The sequence below is a fragment of the Bolinopsis microptera genome, chromosome 8 (genome assembly GCF_026151205.1).
Source record: "Bolinopsis microptera isolate Bmic1 chromosome 8, MBARI_Bmic_1.0, whole genome shotgun sequence".
NCBI lineage: Eukaryota > Metazoa > Ctenophora > Tentaculata > Lobata > Bolinopsidae > Bolinopsis > Bolinopsis microptera.
In genome coordinates, this window is record NC_087079.1 from 686656 (window position 1) to 713923 (window position 27268).

Genomic DNA, 27268 nt, shown 5'->3' on the forward strand with positions numbered 1-27268 from the left:
TATCCTCACGTTTTTTCGCCTAAAACTTTAGGAAGTTTTAATAAAAGCTCGCCATTACATTGTATTTGTGAATTCACATCCGAAAATAATATACCATCATAAAATAGGTTTTAAGAATTCAACGACATCATGAGAGAACTAAACATGGACACGCAGCGACAAAACTTCTGGAAGGAGTCAATAAACAACGAGGTCTTAATAAGAAACCGATGGTTTCAACAACACATGAGCGACGGATTTAGTGACGAGGAAAGAATCAAACCAGTGAAAGCCAGGAAGATCACTGTGAGTGAATAGTTTTACTTTTAGTAATGTGTCTTCCGTTTCCTTTTCGTAGTCATTGCCTAATTTCTGAACATTACATCGAATGTTCCCACCAATTTTTCCGGCAACTTAACCTGCTGGGATGGATCATTAACAGTTCAAGACCGCTTTAAATGCTATACTTAGTTTAAATGCTATAAGTATATTTAGATCCAAGCGTGCTAAATCACTTTACAGTCGACCTTCGAGAGTTTTCTAAAAGGGCCCCTGACAGTTGAAACCTACCTGATCCGATGTATTTTCGTACGCTGATTCCGAATCACCCCACATGACATAGGGTTAAAATGCTCCCCTAGCGAAATATCGGCGAAAAACTGTCTCGATACTGATATGACCTTATAAGGAAGTTGGTCTAATTTCACGTTAGGGTTTCAACATATGCTTCAGTTAGGGATTGGGTTAGGGTTGGGATCAGATTAGATGGTTAAGGTTTCGAATAATCAATCACAGCCAACTAGAAGTAGAGGAAGTGTTTAAAAAGTCACGTGACAGTCGAGTGTAGAGTGATTAATCATCATCCATTTAACTTTCACATCTTACTATAATTATATATGTTTATCCGTACCATTTTACTGACACCACGGCATCAACTTTAACACGACTTTCCGTAAAAACTGTAAAAGATATGCAGCTTAAACGTTTTTGACTGGTTCAAATACTTTACACTTTCATGGCCTTCAAATCAGCATGACAAAATAAAAAATTGGCCAAGGAATAAAAATGTTAGTTCTCAAAATTTGGACCCCCAAATGGTGTCGAAATAGTAGATAATAAATATAACTATTATAGTCTTTTGAGTCTTGACACCATTTTATTTTTAGGGTTAAACGAGTTCCTGCTAGTTAAATTAAATTATCAATATTGATCCCACTCAGTATCTCAGAATTTAGCACTTAAGTTTAGTTTTTCTACAAATTTTAACTATCATCTCCTCTCATCAGGTTCAACCTCTCCAAACAAAAGATCTGCCAGGGTACAAAAGTCCAGAACCTCCCGCACCTAAACCTGAAACTCGACCAGCCCAACCAGACGAGCTAGAGGTTACGATGCGAGTAGCATCAGCCACAACCAAGAACAAACTGTACACTGGGCTTAGTGCGGAGGGTGAAGGAAGGAAAGCGTACCTCCTCCAGAGGAAGAACAAGGGCCCGGAGGAGAAGTACCAGTACCCGCTAACCAGCGCCTTGGAGGTAGGGTGGAAGATCAGGGAGGTCAGTGGCAGTATCGAGGGTAAACCCGCTCAGTTTGGCAGGTCTAGAATCGTGCAAGACACTTTCTTCAGAACGAACGGGGTGCTCTAGATTCCATAATTTGACGGAAGAGGAATTCTCAATGCTTTGATCAAAGAACATAGTAGTTTTCATTTTATCTGACCTTTTTATTGATAAATTAGGCTTTAATCTTAACGAGTATTTTAAGTTTGTATCGAGCCATACATTTGACGAGTAATGATTAAAAGCACTGACACTCTTTTATTTTGTGGTTTTGTAAAAAATGAAGCTAAATACACTCTATGTACAGATTTTATTTCAACATCTACCCGTTTTCCTGATCTTAAACATCATAACATACGAATCAAAAAGAAGTCTACAAAATTAGTGCCAAAAGAGAATCAGAAACATTGCAAAGATGAAAAACTAATCGTGTAATTTAATGCAAATGTTCATGAGCGGTTTGTAAATCTATAATTTAATTTATTCCCTGCACCGCAGATTGTATTACATCCTTTTACAAATGTTAAAAAACGTTCATCGCATTTATTTAGTTAACAAGATAAATATTTCTGTTAAGGTGTGCGGAAGTTACACTTAGTTTCGTAATCCACAAGTCGTTCAAAACATCAGGGATCGGAGAATATATAATTAAGTGATCATCAATTGATTTCAACTATTATATTGATCTCAACTATTGTATTGAATTTGATTTCAACTATTGTATTGATTTCAACTATTATTCATATCTAATTAACTAATAAAATCAAAGTTTTCATTAAATATATTCGATATCAATTCCTGCAAGAGGAATCAATTTTATTTCTAATTTCACCTATCCTTTTATTTTTGGTTATGCCAAAAATAAAGGAAAACAGCTAGATTTGCAAGTAATCAAGTAAAAGATTTAAATTGGAACCTATAATTAACAGATTGATCCATCAAATTCAAATGTTCAGTTCCGATCACAGATAAGAACAAATCACAAATTGAATTAGATTAGTAGATCAGATCAGTTGGTTGGATAAGTTGTTACGGATCAGCTCGTAGATCTCATGTTATAGATCTCATGAGCTCTTATCAGTATATCGGAGTTTCTGTTATCTCCGGCACATGAAATATCTTGAGCGCTGTGTCGGTTGGTAGATCGAACTTTATATTAGCCAGTCGATCTACAATCATCATAGCGTCACTGAACCCTGAAATAGAAGTGAGAGTGAGGCTTCGTAGGGTAGGGGGGGGGGGGGTGGTTCATTACTGACTGTGGGAAGCCCTCGTCATGATGTTAAAACTATCAAACAAAGTTGTACATTAATAGAGTATCTACAAATTGCACAGAGTAATTACAGATTAACCTAATTAAACTGATTAACAAAGTAGTAGTAATTACAGATTAACCTAATTAACTGATTAACTTAATTAACCTAATTAACTGATTAACAAAGTAGTAGTTAGTATAACTAACCGTGTTTAGACATGTAGCTCCAGGGTTCGTACACTTGCTGCTGTAGTGTGTCACTGTTCGCTAGAACTCTTATCCACTGACCCAGCATTCCGTCACTGCAGGGGTAAACAATATATTAAATACATCTACTATGCAGCATTCAGAAGAAAATACAAAATGGGAGCTATACTGTTATGTCGGAAAACATGCAAAAAGGAAAAGTAAGTGAATTAGAGAGAGAGAGAGAGAGAGAGAGAGAGAGAGAGAGAGAGAGAGAGAGAGAGAGAGAGAGAGAAAGAGAGAGAGAGAGAGAGAGAGAGAGAGAGAGAGAGAGAGAGAGAGAGAGAGAGAGAGAGAGAGAGAGAGAGAGAGAGAGAGAGAGAGAGAGAGAGAGAGAGAGAGAGAGAGAGAGAGAGAGAGAGAGAGAGAGAGAGAGAGAGAGAGAGAGAGAGAGAGAGAGAGAGGACTAACTTAATTCCGTGGACGATGAGGGCTTTAAACTTAGCATCACTACTCCGTTTAAAGGGTTCGTGAGACTCCCTAACTTTGTGGATACAACTCAACAAACTCTGCTTGCTGTTTATAGACTGTCTTTGTATTCTCAGCCCGAAACTTTGTGACAGTTGGTATTGAGGCTGCTCCGTGAACGACTTTCCGTGCTGAAATAAATAAAACGTCAAAATTACTCTTCTTTCTGTAAGTTTCATGTCTTTCCGAAAGTTCATGTGAGTACTGAAACTGTAATTACTGCCACTCTCAGATATGTTATATATATATTTTTTTGTTCAGGGAGCAGGCTTGCCACATATATACTCTATTATCACACTTTCGAGCCAAATTTGGCAGGAAAGCAGAATTGATATTACATGCCCCGATGGGGAGCACTGGCTCTCACCCGGGGGCATGAAATATCAATCAGTTGATCAGAGAGAGCCCGATATTCCCATATTCTAGACGCCAATAAGTACAAGTCCCATGCTCGATAAATATATTAATATTCAATGCACTACGTATCACTTATCAATAGAAAGCAAATTGGGCGCGGCATACAGCATCCACTGTGACATTAGTGTGAGCACGTAAGATCCTAATTTAACGTATTGTATCTTCGATATCTGAGATACTAACTCATCGAGAGCTATATATAGCCTGAACATTATAAACATAAATAAGTTCGACATGTCTAGTTTTGCTTTGGTGAGATTTATAACTAACGTTTGATCAAATTCTGCTTTCCCGGCCAAATTTGGCTCCAAAGAAAGTGTGATAAAACATTAATCACATGCCTTCTCATGCGATATCAACATTTTCAAAACTCGGCAAGCCTCGTGATTGAAAATGTCGATATAACGAAACTTTCGCTAACTCGGCAAGCCTCGTGGGCGATAGTTTTGATATCGCATGAGAACGCATGTGATAAATGTATAATATAAGGATAGGTTACCTGTAACTTATAGAATTCTAAGAACAAGTTCCACGGATGGACTCCTTTAGAAAACTGTCTGTTTTTAGTAGCACAGCTGACAAGTGCAAGACTTTCTTTCTTCTGAGATTTTAGTCCGTGAGAAAACAACATTCTCAGAGGAACCGCCACCTTCCTTCTCACCATCTCTAACAGTAAATCCTGCGAATAAAACATGTCATTTCTACTGAAATGTATTTTTTAAGAAAATGTGTATTTTTTAAGCAAATGCCTGTCAAGAAAAAATTCACGAGAAAAACTATTGGGACGATTGGATCTGTAGATCCGCTGGAGATTTAGATTACGTTCCTTTATTCTTTAATAAGGAGGGGGGGGGGATCATTTTGCAGTGATGCTGTTGCGAATTTTTATTTTGAGCACATTAGAGAAAACTGGGCAAATGTCCAGCAACTAGTGACTACCAGCAACAGACAGGAAACACAAAGCAGGAGCCAGGATTGAAGCTCTTGAAATGGAATATATTCCCCAGAAAAAGGAAGAAGATAACAAAGGCCGTCCTATAACCTGTATAATTTCAGGTGTGGAGCTGTGATAGGTTCTGATGAGGTTATCTACTGACTCTTCTAGTTTCCTCACGTGACACCTGCGAAAGGTTGTCATGGTAACGGATAGTATGTGTCAATCTAGCATTCCACTTGGTTCCGGATAAAGGCGAATATGGATTACCACACAATATTGTTAGATGAGTTACTTAATATCACTATCAAGGTGATCGATAATCCATTTTAAGCACCTCATTTCAGCAAACAGAGGACAATAAACAAAACTAAACAAGGTAACAGAGCACTTACATATAAGTAGGGGTTTTGTCGTGGTTTCTCCACTGGCACCCGATAACACGCAGGGAGTTAATCACCAGTACTTGGAACATCAGCAAGGTCTTCGACAAAAACTCGACACTGTCCGCCCTCATATTCTGTAACACGGCGTCCATTACGTTAGAATTGGAGACTTTCATTGTTTAAAACCAGCCTCAAATATAGCGACTATTTTAAACAGAGTACACAGGGCAGGATGGCCAGGTGTTTTTACTGCGAGTGATTATGATGTGATCTTGAGACAGTTAGTGGGTCAGATTTCATGTGGGACCATTGTTTGTGAAATTAGAAATACTACACGAATGTATATCGTAGCCTGTTCTAAATATTTAGCTACAGTCGAGTTAGCTACAGTCGAAAATAAGAATAGTTGGGCTAAGAAGTTTTGAATGAGAAATACCAAGAGAAGGAACATCACAAAATACAACTTGTAAAAGCAACAAACCTTAGATTTAACTGAGGCTAGTTTCTGTGCTTCGTGAGGTTCGCCGTGCAGCGGACAGTTGCACGTGCAGCGCCGAATCTCGTGCGACAGCGCGTTTGGCGTCGTGCCAGTTCCATGCAGGAACTCAATAAAACGCTCTAGATCTTGAACCTGAAATTTGAGAGCTGAGAAAATGCGTTGTATTTGTACGTTAGAAGAATCTAAGGATGATATTATATACGCTTTAAGTGAGACAAAATTGTAAAATTGTTGTATTTAAAATTGTCATATAAAATTGTTATATATATATAAAACTTGCTATATATATAAAACTTGCTATATATAGCAAGTTTTAAGTTCCATTTTTTGTATTTATAGTAAGTTTTCAGTTCTACAAGTCTTTTAAGTAGACTTATCAGGTCTTTAGGATGTTCTTAGTAACTACTTTGGATTTGTGTAAAGTTTGATAATAATAATAATATAGCAAGTATTTTGTGGCAGTGTGAACTGTGAAGCCATAATTACAAATTCGGGAAATTAGCGCGTAATTCTGACTTTCTAGTTATAATCTACGATTGACCTTATCTTGTTGTAACACTGCAGTCTGCAACCTATAACATAGTAGTGGTAGTAGGGACCCTGTCGCACCATCTTTCTGAGGGGTAAGAAACTGAGACTCCTCATAGTATCATGTTTCACAAGAATGCTCTAACTGTTGCCAGCACCAATCAGTGAGAACTGCTCCTTGAGAAATGGGGATTTCGTATTTTGAGTATGTTCAGGAATAGAATTCCCGAGAACATGGTTTCCACTTCCGAGTTCAGCACACCGCGAGGCTATAAAACCCACCCCAGCGTTAACTCACCAATCTTCTCTTTTTAACGATCTAGACGCAGACTTCCCTGACGATGATGAAGACTATGATTCTCGGCTTCGCTCTGCTGTTTGTGGTTATTTACACTTCTCCTATTCAAGAACACGACCTCAAATGCTGTCCCCAGGTTAGTCTAGCAGTATCCCCAGGTTAGTCTAGCAGTGTCCCCAGGTTAGTCTAGCAGTGTCCCCAGGTTAGTCTAGCAGTGTCCCCAGGTTAGTCTAGCAGTGTCCCCAGGTTAGTCTAGCAATGTCCCCAGGTTAGTCTAGCAGTGTCCCAGGTTAGTCTAGCAATGTCCCCAGGTTAGTCTAGCAGTGTCCCCAGGTTAGTCTAGCAATGTCCCCAGGTTAGTCTAGCAGTGTCCCAGGTTAGTCTAGAAGTGTCCCCAGGTTAGTCTAGCAGTGTCCCCAGGTTAGTCTAGCAATGTCCCCAGGTTAGTCTAGCAGTGTCCCCAGGTTAGTTTAGCAGTGTCCCCAGGTTAGTCTAGCAGCGTCCCAGGTTAGTCTAGCAGTGTCCCCAGGTTAGTCTAGCAGTGTCCCCAGGTTAGTCTAGCAGTGTCCCCAGGTTAGTCTAGCGGTGTCCCCAGGCTAGTCTAGCAGTGTCCCCAGGTTAGTCTAGCAGTGTCCCCAGGTTAGTCTAGCAGTGTCCCCAGGTTAGTCTAGTTGTGTCCCCAGGTTAGTCTAGCAGTGTCCCCAAGTTAGTCTAGCAATGTCCCCAGGTTAGTCTAGCAGTGTCCCAGGTTAGTCTAGCAGTGTCCCCAGGTTAGTCTAGCAGTGTCCCCAGGTTAGTCTAGTTGTGTCCCCAGGTTAGTCTAGCAGTGTCCCCAAGTTAGTCTAGCAATGTCCCCAGGTTAGTCTAGTTGTGTCCCCAGGTTAGTCTAGCAGTGTCCCCAAGTTAGTCTAGCAATGTCCCCAGGTTAGTCTAGCAGTGTCCCCAGGTTAGTCTAGCAGTGTCCCCAGGTTAGTCTAGCAGTGTCCCCAGGTTAGTCTAGCAGTGTCCCCAGGTTAGTCTAGCAGTGTCCCCAGGTTAGTCTAGCAGTGTCCCCATGTTAGTCTATCAGTGTCCCCAGGTTAGTCTAGCAGTGTCCCCAGGTTAGTCTAGCAGTGTCCCCAGGTTAGTTTAGCAGTGTCCCCAGGTTAGTCTAGCAGTGTCCCAGGTTAGTCTAGCAGTGTCCCCAGGTTAGTCTAGTTGTGTCCCCAGGTTAGTCTAGCAGTGTCCCCAGGTTAGTTTAGCAGTGTCCCCAGGTTAGTCTAGCAGTGTCCCAGGTTAGTCTAGCAGTGTCCCCAGGTTAGTCTAGCAGTGTCCTCAGGTTAGTCTAGCAGTGTCCCCAGGTTAGTCTAGCTGTGTCCCCAGGTTAGTCTAGCAGTGTCCCAGGTTAGTCTAGCAATGTCCCCAGGTTAGTCTAGCAGTGTCCCCAGGTTAGTCTAGCAGTGTCCCCAGGTTAGTCTAGCAGTGTCCCCAGGTTAGTCTAGCAGTGTCCCCAGGTTAGTCTAGTTGTGTCCCCAGGTTAATCTAGCATTTAGTTTTTATGTTTTATTTTGCTGCAGTGCTGTTAATATTCCATTTTTCAACTCTTAACATTATTTTTTCACCACTAGAAAATCAACAAAATAACCAATTCACTTTACAGGACCCAGCCTCGCTAAAATGCGGCGGTGATGGCTGCAACGATTTCTGCTGTGGATGTGAGGGGTCGTGCAATACTGAAGTAGGAAACCTTGGTTGTGATTGGATCGAGTAAGTAAAGTACGGGTAACCAGGGTAACATAGGTTACTGGGTAACCAGGGTAACACAGATCAGGGTAACCAGGGTAACCAGGGTAACATAAATCAGGGTAACCAGGGTAACATAGATCAGGACGCTAACTTAAGATTGAGAATCCTTGCCATCAAATTAATTTACATGTTTTCATTTCAGATGCGCACTTGCAGTGGCTAAATGTATTGACTCTTGTTGTGAAGGTTCCTGCATTACGGACGCATCGTGTATCGGTAAATCACACACATATTTGTGTCCATTCATTTCCTCATAGAGTTTTAGATCTACGCTTTGGTTCAATGTAATATCTGTACGTTGTTTATTTGTTCAACAATTCCCACCAACACGTCCCCTTAGGATGTCTCGGTAACAGCTACGAGACATGTAAAGATTGCTGGTCCGGTTCGGAGATTGACAGGTTTAAGAACCTGATCCTTAAAGGAGCTACTAAGATGGCGTAGTTGGTTGTCAGGACAAAGTAGTGTAACTATGGTAACTAGTAGTGTGAAGGAGCTACTAGTTGTCAGGACACTAAAATGTGTGTTGAACAGTACAGTTTCCTGACTGGTCGAGTGTATGTTTTTATGATGAAATGTGATTCTCGGGACTTTAGCTATTTTTACCACAGTGTGATTTTGTATTGTGATTTTGTAATTAATCATGAATTATGAATTTCATTTTTTAAAACAAATTAAGAATTTCTGTGAACCACCTCCACTCCGGCAGCGACGAATTAAACCCAAGATATAAGCTGTTAAACTAGTAGTAGTAAACTAGTAGTACTATTTACCTGAGTAGTTAGCTGGAAGAGCATCTGCTCCTTACTTTTAATTGGCGCTAACATGTCCTGCACTGCTTCCTCAACCTTGTCTTGTAGTTCATCACTCCTGAACAAAGTAACTATGGTAACTAGTAGCTCATCACTCCTGAACAAAGTAACTATGGTAACTAGTAGCTCATCACTCCTGAACAAAGTAACTATGGTAAATAGTAGCTCATCACTCCTGAACAAAGTAACTATGGTAAATAGTAGCTCATCACTCCTGAACAAAGTAACTATGGTAAATAGTAGCTCATCACTCCTGAACAAAGTAACTATGGTAACTAGTAGCTCATCACTCCTGAACAAAGTAACTATGGTAACTAGTAGCTCATCACTCCTGAACAAAGTAACTATGGTAACTAGTAGCTCATCACTCCTGAACAAAGTAACTATGGTAACTAGTAGCTCATCACTCCTGAACAAAGTAACTATGGTAACTAGTAGCTCATCACTCCTGAACAAAGTAACTATGGTAACTAGTAGCTCATCACTCCTGAACAAAGTAACTATGGTAACTAGTAGCTCATCACTCCTGAACAAAGTAACTATGGTAACTAGTAGCTCATCACTCCTGAACAAAGTAACTATGGTAACTAGTAACTCATCACTCCTGAACAAAGTAACTATGGTAACTAGTAGCTCATCACTCCTGAACAAAGTAACTATGGTAACTAGAAGTTCATCACTCCTGAACAAAGTAACTATGGTAACTAGAAGTTCATCACTCCTGAACAAAGTAACTATGGTAACTAGTAACTCATCACTCCTGAACAAAGTAACTATGGTAACTAGTAGCTCATCACTCCTGAACAAAGTAACTATGGTAACTAGAAGTTCATCACTCCTGAACAAAGTAACTATGGTAACTAGTAGCTCATCACTCCTGAACAAAGTAACTATGGTAACTAGTAGCTCATCACTCCTGAACAAAGTAACTATGGTAACTAGTAGCTCATCACTCCTGAACAAAGTAACTATGGTAACTAGTAGCTCATCACTCCTGAACAAAGTAACTATGGTAACTAGTAACTCATCACTCCTGAACAAAGTAACTATGGTAACTAGTAGCTCATCACTCCTGAACAAAGTAACTATGGTAACTAGAAGTTCATCACTCCTGAACAAAGTAACTATGGTAACTAGAAGTTCATCACTCCTGAACAAAGTAACTATGGTAACTAGTAACTCATCACTCCTGAACAAAGTAACTATGGTAACTAGTAGCTCATCACTCCTGAACAAAGTAACTATGGTAACTAGTAGCTCATCACTCCTGAACAAAGTAACTATGGTAACTAGAAGTTCATCACTCCTGAACAAAGTAACTATGGTAACTAGTAGCTCATCACTCCTGAACAAAGTAACTATGGTAACTAGTAACTCATCATTCCTGAACAAAGTAACTATGGTAACTAGTAACTCATCACTCCTGAACAAAGTAACTGTGGTAACTAGTAGCTCATCACTCCTGAACAAAGTAACTATGGTAACTAGTAGCTCATCACTCCTGAACAAAGTAACTATGGTAACTAGAAGTTCATCACTCCTGAACAAAGTAACTATGGTAACTAGAAGTTCATCACTCCTGAACAAAGTAACTATGGTAACTAGTAACTCATCACTCCTGAACAAAGTAACTATGGTAACTAGTAGCTCATCACTCCTGAACAAAGTAACTATGGTAACTAGTAGCTCATCACTCCTGAACAAAGTAACTATGGTAAATAGTAGCTCATCACTCCTGAACAAAGTAACTATGGTAAATAGTAGCTCATCACTCCTGAACAAAGTAACTATGGTAAATAGTAGCTCATCACTCCTGAACAAAGTAACTATGGTAACTAGTAGCTCATCACTCCTGAACAAAGTAACTATGGTAACTAGTAGCTCATCACTCCTGAACAAAGTAACTATGGTAACTAGTAGCTCATCACTCCTGAACAAAGTAACTATGGTAACTAGTAGCTCATCACTCCTGAACAAAGTAACTATGGTAACTAGTAGCTCATCACTCCTGAACAAAGTAACTATGGTAACTAGTAGCTCATCACTCCTGAACAAAGTAACTATGGTAACTAGTAGCTCATCACTCCTGAACAAAGTAACTATGGTAACTAGTAGCTCATCACTCCTGAACAAAGTAACTATGGTAACTAGTAACTCATCACTCCTGAACAAAGTAACTATGGTAACTAGTAGCTCATCACTCCTGAACAAAGTAACTATGGTAACTAGAAGTTCATCACTCCTGAACAAAGTAACTATGGTAACTAGAAGTTCATCACTCCTGAACAAAGTAACTATGGTAACTAGTAACTCATCACTCCTGAACAAAGTAACTATGGTAACTAGTAGCTCATCACTCCTGAACAAAGTAACTATGGTAACTAGAAGTTCATCACTCCTGAACAAAGTAACTATGGTAACTAGTAGCTCATCACTCCTGAACAAAGTAACTATGGTAACTAGTAGCTCATCACTCCTGAACAAAGTAACTATGGTAACTAGTAGCTCATCACTCCTGAACAAAGTAACTATGGTAACTAGTAGCTCATCACTCCTGAACAAAGTAACTATGGTAACTAGTAACTCATCACTCCTGAACAAAGTAACTATGGTAACTAGTAGCTCATCACTCCTGAACAAAGTAACTATGGTAACTAGAAGTTCATCACTCCTGAACAAAGTAACTATGGTAACTAGAAGTTCATCACTCCTGAACAAAGTAACTATGGTAACTAGTAACTCATCACTCCTGAACAAAGTAACTATGGTAACTAGTAGCTCATCACTCCTGAACAAAGTAACTATGGTAACTAGTAGCTCATCACTCCTGAACAAAGTAACTATGGTAACTAGAAGTTCATCACTCCTGAACAAAGTAACTATGGTAACTAGTAGCTCATCACTCCTGAACAAAGTAACTATGGTAACTAGTAACTCATCATTCCTGAACAAAGTAACTATGGTAACTAGTAACTCATCACTCCTGAACAAAGTAACTGTGGTAACTAGTAGCTCATCACTCCTGAACAAAGTAACTATGGTAACTAGAAGTTCATCACTCCTGAACAAAGTAACTATGGTAACTAGAAGTTCATCACTCCTGAACAAAGTAACTATGGTAACTAGAAGTTCATCACTCCTGAACAAAGTAACTATGGTAACTAGTAACTCATCACTCCTGAACAAAGTAACTATGGTAACTAGTAACTCATCACTCCTGAACAAAGTAACTATGGTAACTAGTAGCTCATCACTCCTGAACAAAGTAACTATGGTAACTAGAAGTTCATCACTCCTGAACAAAGTAACTATGGTAACTAGAAGTTCATCACTCCTGAACAAAGTAACTATGGTAACTAGAAGTTCATCACTCCTGAACAAAGTAACTATGGTAACTAGAAGTTCATCACTCCTGAACAAAGTAACTATGGTAACTAGTAACTCATCACTCCTGAACAAAGTAACTATGGTAACTAGTAACTCATCACTCCTGAACAAAGTAACTGTGGTAACTAGTAGCTCATCACTCCTGAACAAAGTAACTATGGTAACTAGTAGCTCATCACTCCTGAACAAAGTAACTATGGTAACTAGTAGCTCATCACTCCTGAACAAAGTAACTATGGTAACTAGTAGCTCATCACTCCTGAACAAAGTAGTGTAACTATGGTAACTAGTAGCTCATCACTCCTGAACAAAGTAGTGTAACTATGGTAACTAGTAGCTCATCACTCCTGAACAAAGTAGTGTAACTATGGTAACTAGTAGCTCATCGCTCCTGAAAATTAACATCAGCTGTTAATCGGTCACACAAGCTACAACAAATGATAATAATTGGTGTGAATATAAAAACGTTCCACAGAGACGTGAAGTGATAAATAGTATCCCATAATATAATGAACGACGAGTGAGGCGTCCTGTTTAACGTTTACTTACGGTAATCTATAGAGGTCACTGATATCGATCTTTAAATAGTTCTTTATTTGCTCTAAAACGAGCTTGTGTCTTCTTATTTGCTCATTGGTTTTGATTTCTGACGACTGAAAATGGGAATATAAGCACATGATGACTCAACTAAATGTTTAGTGCTTATAAAAGTTAACACGAACAATTATTGTACGTTATCACATGTACATACACTAACCTACCTATCTATTGAAAAGGTAAAATCCGGGCCGCTCTTAACGGAAACCCTCGTCCGTGCTAGAATCCGCCCTTCCCGCCTTAGATATGCCTGGAAACTACCATTACCCCTATATAAACAAAGAACGGCCCAAAATAACTAACTTGTTTTGCATATTGCTCAAGGTCTTTAAGCTGAAACTTCAGCTGAAATATAAGCTCCTCATGCTTAGCCTTCTGCTCCGACAGTCGCCTCTCGAAAGTACTGCAGATCTGACAGAGGTTGGACGTTACAGGTTCATCAGGCATCAACAACGATATCAACAAAACGAAAGGAGCAACAATTCAACTGACAAACATTCTAGCACCTTTCTCTATGCGGTTACATTCTTATTATTTGGTGGGACGGACCACGGAAATGTCGGGTATGCGCGCCATGCACATGGTTTAAAATGGGTGGCGCGCACGGAAATAATGATTAAAATCACCTCCGCGCCATCCATATATTACATCATAATAATACAAGTTTCAATGTGACACAAAGTTACGTAAATATCAGCGAAAGGCCCTCATTGAATGCTGTCTACCAAACCAAACAATGCCACTCACCGACTCATGCACATCTTCATAACTTGGTAGGTCCTGACAACCCGTGAAAGCAAATTTTTCTAATTCTTGCAACAAAGCATCTCTGTCAGATGACTCACTTTGGGTAATTTGTCTCAGACGAAATTGTACCTGCAAAAAGATAAATAGTGTCAGGCGGACGTTAATTTCGATTTATTCTTTTAAAATTAACAAATTTTCCAGTAACATATTTCAAAATTAATAATAAATCATTGAAAAACTCTCAATATCACAATAGAAGTACCGAATGATGTTGAAAAATGAAAAGTATTTGATGAATTGCAAAATGCAAAGTATTGCTCTCTAATAACCTGGGCAAAGTGAGATGTGAGTGCAAGGAGGGAGTTATTGAGTGACTCCTGACCAACTTCTAATTCTTCTAGCTGTCGAAGTGATCCACTGAAATAAGAACATATCAAAATAGTGCAACAGCGATTTGTTCCATGATACCAATAGTCCCTGATGGGCGGTAAGTTTTAATAATAAAACGGAAATTTCGCCCACTTTCCCAACTTATCCATACCAGTACTCGGAAAGGGAAGACTGTAAACTTTCGAGAGAACACTGAGAGCTGTGACGTGACATCCCACCACCTGATTCAGTCTCATCACGTGATTGATTCTCGTCACGTGATATCCCACTCATTAACGGAGTCTCAACAGATGACATCCCACTGACAGAATGTCTCGGAGTATCACGTGACATCCCACTGACAGAATGTCTCGGAGTATCACGTGACATCCCACTGACAGAATGTCTGGGAGTATCCGGAGAAAACAGCTCCTCTCTGCTGCTCTCTCCGCGAGAAATAGGCTCCATCCTACACGGCGCGGACCCTAACCCTATAGGGTTCAAGTTGAGGGAGGTAGTTTCCAGCGGGGAGGGTCTGACACGGAGAGTGGGGGGCTCTGCTCGGTACTTCATACTCTGTACGTGACAAGTGACCAGGTCCGGTGTAGAGACAGGGCTCTTCCAGTTGAGGGGGCCGGGAGCAGGGCTGGCAGCTGGGGAGTATCTGGGTAGTTCAGTGGAGTTACTTCTTAGTGAGGAAGGGGTTGATTTTCTAGACGAGGCACTGGAACTGTTAGATTTTACTGACGAGGAGGAGGAGGACGATGAAGAAGAATTCTCCCAAATAGTCTTGAAACCAGTCTGAAGTGGAGCAATGAGAGGAGACTGGGGCGGCACACACCAGATACTATCAGGAGATAGTATCTGGGAGGGGAAGAGGAAGTCCTTGCCACCACCTGCCATATCCTGGTGCCTCCTTTAGAGCACTGATAAGGGTTATTTGTTTGAAAATGTCCAGTTGTAGCTGAATAGCATGCGATAACATCATAGGTTGGTGGTAGAAAGCAACTAATATTTCATCATAACTAAGTAAGGAAACAATTCGATACAAAGTAACGTTAATTAAACAGTTTTAATAAAAAATAACAATAAAACAGTAATTTTGACTAATTCTTGAAAGTAAAGACCAGATCCAATGTGATCAAATTCTCCCGAAATAACAAAGTAATGTAACCATAGCAACAAAGTGCACAGCTCATCATATATGTACAATATCTTCATGTATGTAGTCGTTAAGTAAGTCTACCATCAAACAAAAACAACGCCCAATAGTACACGAGAGGAACAATAGCAACCGGCACAAAGACTTTTAAATAGTGGCCCTTGCTACTAGCGGTGTCATAATTGCAGTCTACTACAAAAGATACCTTACTTTACTTTACTTATTGAATATTGATATTATAAAATGTTTTGGGACAAGTCAGTGAAACAAAATAAAAAAGCCTTAAATATAGCTGATAAGATGGCAGGTTACGTGGAATGGAAAAATGGAAATGTGCGGTTTTTGGAGAGTAATAAAATTTTAAAAAAAGTATTTTAGGTTGGTTTGGCAGGGCTTGCTTCTGGACAACAGTAACATAATGTCATATCGTAACATAATGTCATATCGTGCATCGATTTATCCCATTTGCATTTCGTAAAGCTGGTCCTGTGCTTTTACTTATGTCTTTCAAAGAAACGAGAGCGGCTAAGATACGAGGAATAAGCAAAAGCACGATAGTGCCAATTCTGATATAAAACGGCATCAATCTTAATCGTACAATGGAACTAATAAAAGAACAATGAAATAATTAAAGTACTTTTATGAAGATGTTCGAGATTTGAGCATTCTTTAGAAATTGTCAGAATTAATGTGGGCATTTTAATCTCATTACTATCACACTACAGCGATCAATACGAATAACAAAAATGGCACTTTAATTCGATTATAAGTCGCTCAACGTTATCTCACTATTTCACCAGTTCTGAAATAAAGTGCTCTGAAGATTAGTGATTTGTTGCGTAAAACATATTCAATACTTTTTGGTTCTAAAGTATTGAACAATAACATATGAAAGTTGAGATGTTAGTTCAATGCATGATATGTCATCTCGACAAGAAAAATCGCCCAGAATTCATATTTGAAGTGAAGTGAATTAAAATAATAAGAATAAGGGAGCGCGGGAATGAAGAGGACTGCGTCTACTAAGATGGCTTTGTAAAAACACTTACTTAGCAAATTAATCAAGCCCGAATAACTGAATAACGCAAGTAACCTACTATTTGTTTGCTTGTCCGATAAAATTTCAACACAGAAAGACCTATGAACCACAATGAAACAGTACAAAGCTTCCTTCACAGAAATTGACGCCTGAAGCACCGCGCCCTGAAGAACTGAATAAAGCAAAGTTCATTGTTACATTACACACTGTGATAAAGTGCTATACAGTCTGAAGAGATATTATCTGCTGCTGTTAAATAAGCAGAGCAAGCCTGAGTTAAACTGTATTATAACTATAATCAAAACAAGCTGTAGAATCTGGTATAATCAACTTTAGGACACAGAAAGGTGACGAGGCTAGTAAGTGTAGGTCAACAAAGCAGCAAGGATATCAGACTCTCTCTCTCTCTCTCTCTAACAGCACACTACTGAGGAGAACAGAGAACAGCACGAGAGTAGAACACGCTTCCCGTCAAACCACACTTCAGCCAATCAGAGCACAGCATTCTAGACACGTGATCAAGCCCGGCCAATCAGAGGCGAGATATCCCGGACGGCCGGACAATGGGTCTGGGAATGCAACGTCAGGAGGGCTTATGAAATATGAATACATCCTTTGACCTGCCGGAAATTTTCTACAGAGATGAAAAGGCTTTTGTAACTTGATTTGGGTAACATAATAAAGTTGTGCAAGCTGCATTATGATGTTTTAATGCGCACAATTTGATGTTTCATCTCCAAATGTCTCACAATGTATCGCGACGTGAACCTGACATGAGTACTTACTTGTAGTGGTGTATTTCAAAGTGTTGTAAATCGAATAGAAATAAATCGGCTGAAAACAAAGACTGATGGTAAAAACAATTTAGTCGAAAGTCTCAGACTTTAAGTCTGCTTGACTACGAATCATAATATCAGGTAGGATTAAAATAATTGCTTTGTAACCCGACTACTAAAGTCAGATTACCTACTCGAGCTTTCCATCTGGAATTAAAATATTATGAAGCCAGGGTATCTGGTTAAAAAGTAATAAAAACTCTTTGCGTTACATTCTATCAGCCCCCCCTCCTCCCCCGGCCCCCCCCCCCTAACAGTGAACCGCTGACACCATTATGTCTGCTCGACGAACAAATAAACCACTTTACAAAAGTAAAACTAAACATCAAACAACGAAACAACCATATTGTCTCCTCATCAGCCTCTGGTCTGTGTAGTGAACGCCCTGGTTCAACAGAAACTTTAAAAAGGGCCGCTAATTTCACGTTCACATTGAGAAATAGTCATATGTCTAATCCGCTCGGCTAGAGATGAGTCCATGTAATTAGTTTGCCGCTTTTGGTACAATGGCTAAGGTTCTGATGGAAGCTGTTTGGCACTATATTATTATATCTCACACGAAAATCAACTTCATTTGTTCCACATGTGTTCGGCCGGTATTTATGCTTACATCATGTAGTTATTATCGGAGCCTAACACTACTGACTACTGACACTTATTATTAGATATTATTATATTAAGATAAGTTCGGTTTTAAGTCGATTTAAATCGCTGATAAACAATTAGAAAATAAAGTGGTTTAATAACAAGATTTTCTGTTTACTACCTGGAAAAACACAGAGCATGGTTGTCAGCAAAAGTGCATCGCAGAGGCCGTATTCTAAAGACGATACTATGGACATCAATGTGGAAGGTCTCCCAATACAGCAGGTCAGCAGTTTCACTTACTTGGGTGCAATCATCAGTGCGAATGGAACAATTGACAAAGAACTATCAGCTCGAATTCAAAAGGCCTCTGGGGCATTCTATCAGCTTAGCAGTATATGGTACAGTCGCAGCATCAAGACTCCAACTAACATCAGATTTACAAAGCGGCTGTTCTCACTATACTGCTCTATGGAAGTGAGGTATGGAATACCACACAGACGCAGATGAAAAGGTTTGAGGTGTTCCATCATAGATGTCTGAGGAGAATCCTGAAAATCAAATGGTTTTATCATGTATCTAATGCTGATGTACATGTACTTAAGCGGGCTAACATCGCCTCTGTTGATACTTTCGTACAAGCAGCTAGACTCCGATGGTTTGGCCATGTGGTGAGGATGCCAGAAGAAAGAATACCCAACTATCTTCTGCACTGGATCCCAAAGCATGGTAAAAGGTCAAGAGGTAGACCTCGGAAAAACTGGTTGTCATGTGTCCGGGAGGATGCAGCAATCTTCACAGGTGTCGATAACATCACGATAGAAGATGCAGAACAACAAGCTACAGACAGGGTTCACTGAGAGGTCTAATACACCGGAGAAAGGAGTTACTATGTGGTGCAGGCCACTCCAACGACTAGGAGGAGACCTTTTCATGTACAAGTAAGTAAGTAAGTACCTGGATACTTAAAGTGTACTGTATTTTACAACAAATGCTAAACTTTTTGCAACTATTTCCAATTTAATGTCTCCACAATATCCCAGAATCTTCTAGGACCCTCTCAGAAGCAACGAGTCTGTGCAGAACCTGATTGTAGCACTACAACAACTAACCTGACATCAGTGTAGTTCATCTATTAGAGCTGTCAGATCTTTATCAGCCAGCACTCCTCTACTATCTGGTTACTATAGTTACTAAACAAACTACACAAGGAGAAAAACTAAACTTCATGTGAAATATAGATCCTAATATATTAGTATAGTATATAGAGATAGTATTGAGACATCTATCTCAACACTTCAGCAAAGAGACATTCTTACTGTAATCATGTAACTAATGTAACTACAGTGTGTAGAAATATCAGCCACACTTTCTAATCTTATACAAGTATCTTCTCAGAAACTACCCTTCTGTAAAGTAAGGTGTATAGTGTGTACTTAATAACTCATGTGTAAAATGTTTGATAACCTCCTAATCTAGAGCTGTGATTTCCTAAATCAGTGTTGGAACTGAATCCTCGCATTTTCTACAAGATACAAGATACACCACCATTTCCTACATTTCCTACACTAGTTCTAAAATACTTTAAATAATAGTTTCCTATGTATTGACACACGAATTGTATTGTATTTTTGCATAAATAAATGTGTAAAGTACACTATAATATGCGGTGATAGGTTTAAATAGTCTCCAATAACATTGATACACTGTAAAACCAGCCACGTGAAGCGATAAAATTGTTAATATTTAATATTTTATATCTGTAAAATAAACCAACATATCCGGCGTAACATTTTTACAATATGATCAGTTGATACATGCTTATCCTTTGGAACAGTATAGATCAGTTCTGGTCTATGATGCCCAACCCAAAAGGTGTATAATATAACGCATTCATTGGAACATAACCTTAGTCCTCAGTGTGTCCCTGATGGGAGGGCAGGAGGGTGGGTGGGAGGGGAGTATCGAGACAAGTTACCAGTGAAACTGAATTATACGGTAAGAAAACCGGATGAAGGACAGATCCCCGTTTAACAATAGCTAAACTGTCCCAGTAAGACAGATACCTGTCCCAGTAACACAGATACCTGCCCCACAGATCAGACCAGGTTTACAACACCTGTCATACCTGCCATACCTCTCCTAATAGCTCCTGTAAACGTGGCCTCATGGGGGCTAATAGACTGCCAGTCACCTCTCTCACTATCAACCCCATTACACTCCCACGCCCAGCTGTAATAATGGGGACAATTCTAACGAGCAGTAAGTGCTGAAACCGTTGTGATTTTTAGTAAAAAAGGTACTTGGGAAAATAAGAAATTCTTTGCCTAACAGGATTTAAATGTGGGACCTATTTCCCAACTGACGCGACATTGCAATGAGTTTACTACTACTACTACTACTAGTTCAGATTACGAACAAGAACAAGTTGTCATCTACAAAATAAATAGAACAATAAAGTAACTTTCGGAAGGCATTTTAAGGTTAAATTATTAAAATCGTCAACGAATCTACGGGAAGTAAAAGAAAAATAAAACCTGGAGGGGAATTCTTGAAATATAAAAGCTTTTAAAGTGCAAATCAGCACCAAAGAAGCTGTTGAGCTGTCCTAAACGATAGAATCATAGATAGACTGGTAAAATGGTCTACCAAGACAGTCACCACTGAGCATTTCAATTGGCTGAAACCAGCTTGGTTACAAGACATCTTGGCATCTGGCAATGTCCATTATAGTGCTCCTTTATAATACATTACGTTATAACTCAGACCCAAGCTAGACAGTAAGTGCTCCTTTACGCGACTGTCTGGTTTGAAGAGGATAATTTCCGATAGTATCATCAGGAAGGAAGCAGCAGTCGTGTGATATTTGCTGTAAGGACAAATAAAGAACCAAGGAAAATAAAATGTAAAGTGTAAACAATACTAAACAGACTACGGAGAGCTCCATATTACTAGTCACACAAACCAGACCATAATTACTGAGCACCAGAAGTTGCCGGCTAGCAGTAACATTAACAACCCCTATCAGATAAGGTGCCGGCTAGCTGTTACCATAACAACCCCTGCCAGATCCCTACAGCCCCTCAGAAGCAACGAGAAGAAATGTGAACAACTTGGTTAGGAGTATTACGAGATATACCGTGTGTATTTACAACCCGAATCTAGTAGTTGAGTAGGTTACGAGAAGTCACGTGACACAACCTTTTGTAGCGACCTGTGCTGTGGGTGTGGTGGAAATAGCGGGAATTTGTAGTGCATACGTGGCACATTCCTTTCTGGTACCGTTTTGTACTTTTTAGTTTAACTTGTTTTTGAAGTTTTACTTTTTAGATTATTTCTGTGTGTGTTTTGAGCGCATTTTGGATCAACTTGAAGTGGGATTCAGTTCTACTCATTTGTTATCTTTTAGGGAAACTCGGAATAGAAATTAGTCACGTTTTTTCAACAAATCAAACGAAAACTTTGCACGGTCAAGAAAAATGAGGTACTAGAATGAGGTTACTACTTTACTAGTACTACGTATTCCAACAATTGGGAGGACTCAGGACAGTAGTAGTATGTGTTTACTGTTTGTACTACTACCGACAATTGGAGGACAGTAGTAGTATGTGTTTGTACTACTACCGACAATTGGAGGACAGTAGTAGTATGTGTTTACTGTTTGTACTACTACCGACAATTGGAGGACAGTAGTAGTATGTGTTTGTACTACTACCGACAATTGGAGGACAGTAGTAGTATGTGTTTGTACTACTACCGACAATTGGAGGACAGTAGTAGTATGTGTTTGTACTACTACCGACAATTGGGAGGACAGTAGTAGTATGTGTTTGTACTACTACCGACAATTGGAGGACAGTAGTAGTATGTGTTTGTACTACTACCGACAATTGGAGGACAGTAGTAGTATGTGTTTGTACTACTACCGACAATTGGGAGGACAGTAGTAGTATGTGTTTGTACTACTACCGACAATTGGAGGACAGTAGTAGTATGTGTTTGTACTACTACCGACAATTGGAGGACAGTAGTAGTATGTGTTTGTACTACTACCGACAATTGGGAGGACAGTTGTAGTATGTGTTTGTACTACTACCGACAATGCCACCCATATTCACTATTGTGGTGACTATTGTAAAGAACAAAAGGTAACACATTGGCAAGGTGAGGGCGTTATCACCATGACAATGACAAAAGAATTCAAAATATTTGACGAGTACAAGACCAAATTGCCATAACGAGGACAAGAAATGCAACGTTGACAAGAACGCACCCATGAGTCGGCTTACTCGAGCGTCATTACAGAGCAATCACATGGGAAACATGGTGGTGGGGTGTGGGGGGGGGGGGGGGGGGGGCGTCCCGACAATCTGACACTTTATAATACAGTGGGGGGGGGGGGCGTCCCGACAATCTGACACTTTATAACACAGTGGGGGGGGGGGGGGGCGTCCCGACAATCTGACACTTTATAACACAGTGGGGGGGGGGGGGGGCGTCCCGACAATCGGACACTTTATAACACAGTGGGGGGGGGGGGGGGCGTCCCGACAATCTGTCACTTTATAACACAGTGGGGGGGGGGGGGGCCGTCCCGACAATCTGACACTTTATAACACAGTGGGGGGGGGGGGGGCGTCCCGACAATCTGACACTTTATAACACAGTGGGGGGGGGGGGGGCGTCCCGACAATCTGTCACTTTATAACACAGTGGGGGGGGGGGGTGTCCCGACAATCTGACATTTTATAACACAGTGGGGGGGTGTCCCGACAATCTGACATTTTATAACACAGTGGGGGGGGGGGGGGGGGGCGTCCCGACAATCTGACACTTTATAACACAGTGGTGGGGGGCCGTCCCGACAATCTGACACTTTATAACACAGTGGGGGGGGGGGGGGGGGCGTCCCGACAATCTGACACTTTATAACACAGTGGTGGGGGGGGGGCGTCCCGACAATCTGACACTTTATAATACAGTGGGGGGGGGGCGTCCCGACAATCTGACACTTTATAACACAGTGGTGGGGGGGGGGCCGTCCCGACAATCTGACACTTTATAACACAGTGGTGGGGGGGGGGGGGCGTCCCGACAATCTGACACTTTATAATACAGTGGGGGGGGGGCGTCCCGACAATCTGACACTTTATAATACAGTGGGGGGGGGGGGGGCATCCCGACAATCTGACACTTTATAACACAGTGGGGGGGGGGGGGGGGGGGGCGTCCCGACAATCTGACACTTTATAACACAGTGGTGGGGGGGCGTCCCGACAATCTGTCACTTTATAACACAGTGGGGGGGGGGGCGTCCCGACAATCTGACACTTTATAACACAGTGGGGGTGGGGGGCGTCCCGACAATCTGACACTTTATAACACAGTGGGGGGGCAATCTGACACTTTATAACACAGTGGTGGGGGGGCGTCCCGACAATCTGACACTTTATAACACAGTGGGGGGGGGGGCCGTCCCGACAATCTGACACTTTATAACACAGTGGTGGGGGGGGGGGGGGCGTCCCGACAATCTGACACTTTATAATACAGTGGGGGGGGCGTCCCGACAATCTGACACTTTATAACACAGTGGGGGGGGGGGGGGCGTCCCGACAATCTGACACTTTATAATACAGTGGGGGGGGGCGTCCCGACAATCTGACACTTTATAATACAGTGGGGGGGGGGGGGCGTCCCGACAATCTGACACTTTATAACACAGTGGTGGGGGGGGGGGGCGTCCCGACAATCTGACACTTTATAATACAGTGGGGGGGGGGGGGGGCGTCCCGACAATCTGACATTTTATAACACAGTGGGGGGCAATCTGACACTTTATAACACAGTGGTGGGGCAATCTGACACTTTATAACACAGTGGTGGGGGGCGTCCCGACAATCTGACACTTTATAACACAGTAGGGGGGGGGGGGGGGGCGTCCCGACAATCTGACACTTTATAACACAGTGGGGGGGGGGGGCGTCCCGACAATCTGCCACTTTATAACACAGTGGGGGGTCCCGACAATCTGGCACTTTATAACACAGTGGGGGGGGGGGGCGTCCCGACAATCTGACACTTTATAACACAGTGGGGGGGGGGCGTCCCGACAATCTGACACTTTATAACACAGTGGGGGGGGGGGGGCGTCCCGACAATCTGACACTTTATAACACAGTGGGGGGGGGGGGGGGGGGCGTCCCGACAATCTGACACTTTATAACACAGTGGTGGGGGGCCGTCCCGACAATCTGACACTTTATAACACAGTGGGGGGGGGGGGGGGGGGGAGCGTCCCGACAATCTGACACTTTATAACACAGTGGGGGGGGGGGGCGTCCCGACAATCTGACACTTTATAACACAGTGGGGGGGGGCGTCCCGACAATCTGTCACTTTATAACACAGTGGGGGGGGGGGGGCCGTCCCGACAATCTGACACTTTATAACACAGTAGGGGGGGGGCGTCCCGACAATCTGACACTTTATAACACAGTGGGGGGGGGGGGGGGGGCGTCCCGACAATCTGCCACTTTATAACACAGTGGGGGGTCCCGACAATCTGGCACTTTATAACACAGTGGGGGGGGGGGGGGGGCGTCCCGACAATCTGACACTTTATAACACAGTGGGGGGGGGGGGGGGGCGTCCCGACAATCTGACACTTTATAACACAGTGGGGGGGGGGGCAATCTGACACTTTATAACACAGTGGGGGGGGGGCGTCCCGACAATCTGACACTTTATAACACAGTGGGGGGGGGGGGCCGTCCCGACAATCTGACACTTTATAACACAGTGGGGGGGGGAGCGTCCCGACAATCTGACACTTTATAACACAGTGGGGGGGGGGCGTCCCGACAATCTGACACTTTATAACACAGTGGGGGGGGGGGGCGTCCCGACAATCTGTCACTTTATAACACAGTGGGGGGGGGCCGTCCCGACAATCTGACACTTTATAACACAGTGGTGGGGGGGGGGGGGGCCGTCCCGACAATCTGACACTTTATAACACAGTGGTGGGGGGGGGGGGCCGTCCCGACAATCTGACACTTTATAACACAGTGGGGGGGGGCGTCCCGACAATCTGACATTTTATAACACAGTGGGGGGGGGGGGCCGTCCCGACAATCTGACACTTTATAACACAGTGGGGGGGGGGGCCGTCCCGACAATCTGACACTTTATAACACAGTGGGGCGGGGCCGTCCCGACAATCTGACACTTTATAACACAGTGGGGGGGGGGGGGGCGTCTCGACAATCTGTCACTTTATAACAAGGGGGAGATTACACCCACCAGCAACAACAATACAAACTTTAACTCGGAGAGAACCAACAAATTGGCGAGTTATCGGGTTTTAACGAGAGACTGCTGAGCAATGTAGTAGTAGTAGTAGAGATATGTGTGTTGAGTAGTGTGCTGTGAACAAACAGCCCCACTATACCACAGCCTGTATCACACTACAAACAGCCTGTATAAACCTCCCAGAAACAAGGATTATAATGAAACTTAAAACGCATGCAGTTATATTAAGATATTATAACAGCTAGTTATATTATAACAACTAGCAGGGTAGCCCTGCCTCACTTAAATACAAATTTACAGGTTCCTTTGATGTGGTTTAATAGCCAGACACCACGGCATTAGATCCTCACCATGACATGAACTTACCCGCCCCATGTAATTATTACCAGACGTAACCTAGCAACGTAACCTAGCAACTAGCAAGTCCCCTTGTTACATGACCCCGTCAGTTTGTAAGAGAGTTCTGAAACAAGAGGGAACTAACTCCAGGGGGCTCCTGTCAATTACTTCATTAACTAATTACTGCCAGGTAATTACACGCCTGGACAGAGAAGTGACTATTGCTACAGTTCGGTGAGGGCGGGGGAGGGAGCAGGTGGTGTATCTTGCTGGCTCAGTTTTATTAGGAGATCAAAACACACTTCACGAGTTGAGGTCCTGGATTCATATTATGGTGATAGTCCTGGACATGTAGTGATGATTTATGGCCCAGGCCATGAGTCTGCCATTTATCAGCTCAAGGAAGGCCCCCCCCCCCCCCCCCCCCCCCCCCCCCCCCCCCCCCCCCCCCCCCCCCCCCCCCCCAGGAATGATCAGAGAGTTCACACTTCATGCTGATTGGTCCTGGACTCTGTTACTATGGTGATATGTCCTGGACTCTGTTACTATGGTGATATGTCCTGGACTCTGTTACTATGGTGATAGGTCCTGGACTCTGTTGTTATGGTGATAGGTCCTGTTTTTACAACTCAGTTGTGGGAAGATTAATGAGCTCCAACAGGGCTAAATCGAGGGAGCGATCAGCTGGTGGGGGGGGGGGGGGGCGGGGTAGCTTAGTTAGACTGGTTTATTTTTATTTTTTCGAACATCAGATGTTAACTCATTTTCTGTCTTATCGTGTACGTTATTCTAACTGTGGTAAAATTAGCTGGATACTACGACATGGGATAACGGGTACATTGATCTCACTATTATATATTATTATATATATCAAATAACGGAGTAGTTCGCTGTTTATTAGTCTCATGATTGAAATACTGATATCTGGATATTATCCGGTTGGAAGAGACAAGGACAAGTGAAACAAGGAAGTTAGGAGTAAGGGCAAATTTTCGGCGTCAACGCCATCTTCAGGCTCAATAAATGTAATAGATTTGTAGTGTTGTAATTAGTTTAAAAACTTTTAAACTAATTACAACACTACAAATCTATTACATTTATTGAGCCTGAAGATGGCGTTGACGCCGAAAATTTGCCCTTACTCCTAACTTCCTTGTTTCACTTGTCCTTGTCTCTTCCAACCGGATAATATCCAGATATCAGTATTATTATATATCTCAATATGTAAGGAAATTATTTTCTTATTATATTTTTTCCCGATCCATGACTCAAAGTGCCGAAGGCACAAAAGAGTCAAGGACAAGGGTTAGGGAACGAGGTTTTTTTTTGATATGGTAGCTTTGCGACCGTGCGACCGTGCGTGCCTGCGTGCCTACATGACATACATGCCCGCGCGCCAATATGTCGCCCACGTTTCTGCCTGCGCAAAGTTATTTTGCGAGATATTTTGAATTAAATAATTGTTGTCGCGCGGCGCTAAACTGACCAATTAAATTGTTAATTTCACCATGATATGTACGCACGTATCCCACTAGGCACTAATTTATAGCATATTGTTATCATTGTTAGTATCACTATTTTGCACAGATAAGAGCCGTGTCTGGTCGCATAAACAATGAAGCATATGGTTACACGATTTTCAACTTCAATATGGAATTAACTGGGCGGCGCTTGGCCTGTCACTCCGCTATATCTGTATACTTATAAACAGCAAAGACTGGGGACCC

The 27268-nt window shown here is 41.8% G+C and overlaps 3 protein-coding genes across 5 annotated transcripts in view; 2 read left to right on the forward strand and 1 right to left on the reverse strand.

Annotated features, from left to right (window-relative positions):
• Window positions 1-111: 111 nt before the first annotated feature.
• Window positions 112-1859, forward strand: LOC134820072 (protein SPMIP1-like). Its single transcript, XM_063830297.1, has 2 exons — window positions 112-285; window positions 1266-1859. Exons 1-2 carry the CDS (start codon window positions 130-132, stop codon window positions 1623-1625), a joined length of 516 nt encoding a protein of 171 aa, XP_063686367.1. The 5' UTR covers window positions 112-129; the 3' UTR covers window positions 1626-1859.
• The window catches only part of LOC134820068 (RUN domain-containing protein 1-like), a 30216-nt gene continuing 4742 nt past the window's right edge, over window positions 1795-27268 (reverse strand). Inside the window, exons 1-13 of one of the 3 annotated variants that reach the window (XM_063830294.1) lie at window positions 19001-19142; window positions 14227-14314; window positions 13898-14026; window positions 13454-13561; window positions 13103-13206; window positions 9128-9224; window positions 5726-5875; window positions 5254-5378; window positions 4967-5045; window positions 4424-4603; window positions 3451-3638; window positions 3001-3095; window positions 1795-2734 (exon numbers count right to left, since the gene is read on the reverse strand). In XM_063830294.1, coding sequence (XP_063686364.1) covers window positions 2616-2734; window positions 3001-3095; window positions 3451-3638; window positions 4424-4603; window positions 4967-5045; window positions 5254-5378; window positions 5726-5875; window positions 9128-9224; window positions 13103-13206; window positions 13454-13561; window positions 13898-14026; window positions 14227-14314; window positions 19001-19020 — 1482 coding nt within the window. In that variant the 5' untranslated portion in view covers window positions 19021-19142 and the 3' untranslated portion in view covers window positions 1795-2615. Of the gene's footprint in view, window positions 2735-3000; window positions 3096-3450; window positions 3639-4423; window positions 4604-4966; window positions 5046-5253; window positions 5379-5725; window positions 5876-9127; window positions 9225-13102; window positions 13207-13453; window positions 13562-13897; window positions 14027-14226; window positions 14315-14438; window positions 15212-19000; window positions 19143-27268 lie in introns of those variants that run through there. The other 2 variants (XM_063830292.1, XM_063830293.1) reach the window with 2 other exon arrangements.
• LOC134820074 (uncharacterized) lies at window positions 6552-9002 on the forward strand. Its single transcript, XM_063830299.1, has 4 exons — window positions 6552-6705; window positions 8209-8315; window positions 8497-8570; window positions 8695-9002. The coding sequence occupies exons 1-4, from the start codon at window positions 6613-6615 to the stop codon at window positions 8796-8798; spliced, it is 378 nt and encodes a 125-aa protein (XP_063686369.1). The 5' UTR covers window positions 6552-6612; the 3' UTR covers window positions 8799-9002.

What these genes read in the sequence shown, in the direction of transcription:
- LOC134820072 (XM_063830297.1), top strand. Translation starts at nt 130, where the DNA reads ATGAGAGAACTAAACATGGACACGCAGCGACAAAACTTCTGGAAGGAG. An exon ending in TGAAAGCCAGGAAGATCACT is followed by an intron (nt 286 to 1,265) that starts GTGAGTGAATAG and finishes TCCTCTCATCAG; the next exon opens with GTTCAACCTCTCCAAACAAA.
- LOC134820074 (XM_063830299.1), top strand. Translation starts at nt 6,613, where the DNA reads ATGATGAAGACTATGATTCTCGGCTTCGCTCTGCTGTTTGTGGTTATT. An exon ending in CTTGGTTGTGATTGGATCGA is followed by an intron (nt 8,316 to 8,496) that starts GTAAGTAAAGTA and finishes TTTTCATTTCAG; the next exon opens with ATGCGCACTTGCAGTGGCTA. An exon ending in TACGGACGCATCGTGTATCG is followed by an intron (nt 8,571 to 8,694) that starts GTAAATCACACA and finishes ACGTCCCCTTAG; the next exon opens with GATGTCTCGGTAACAGCTAC.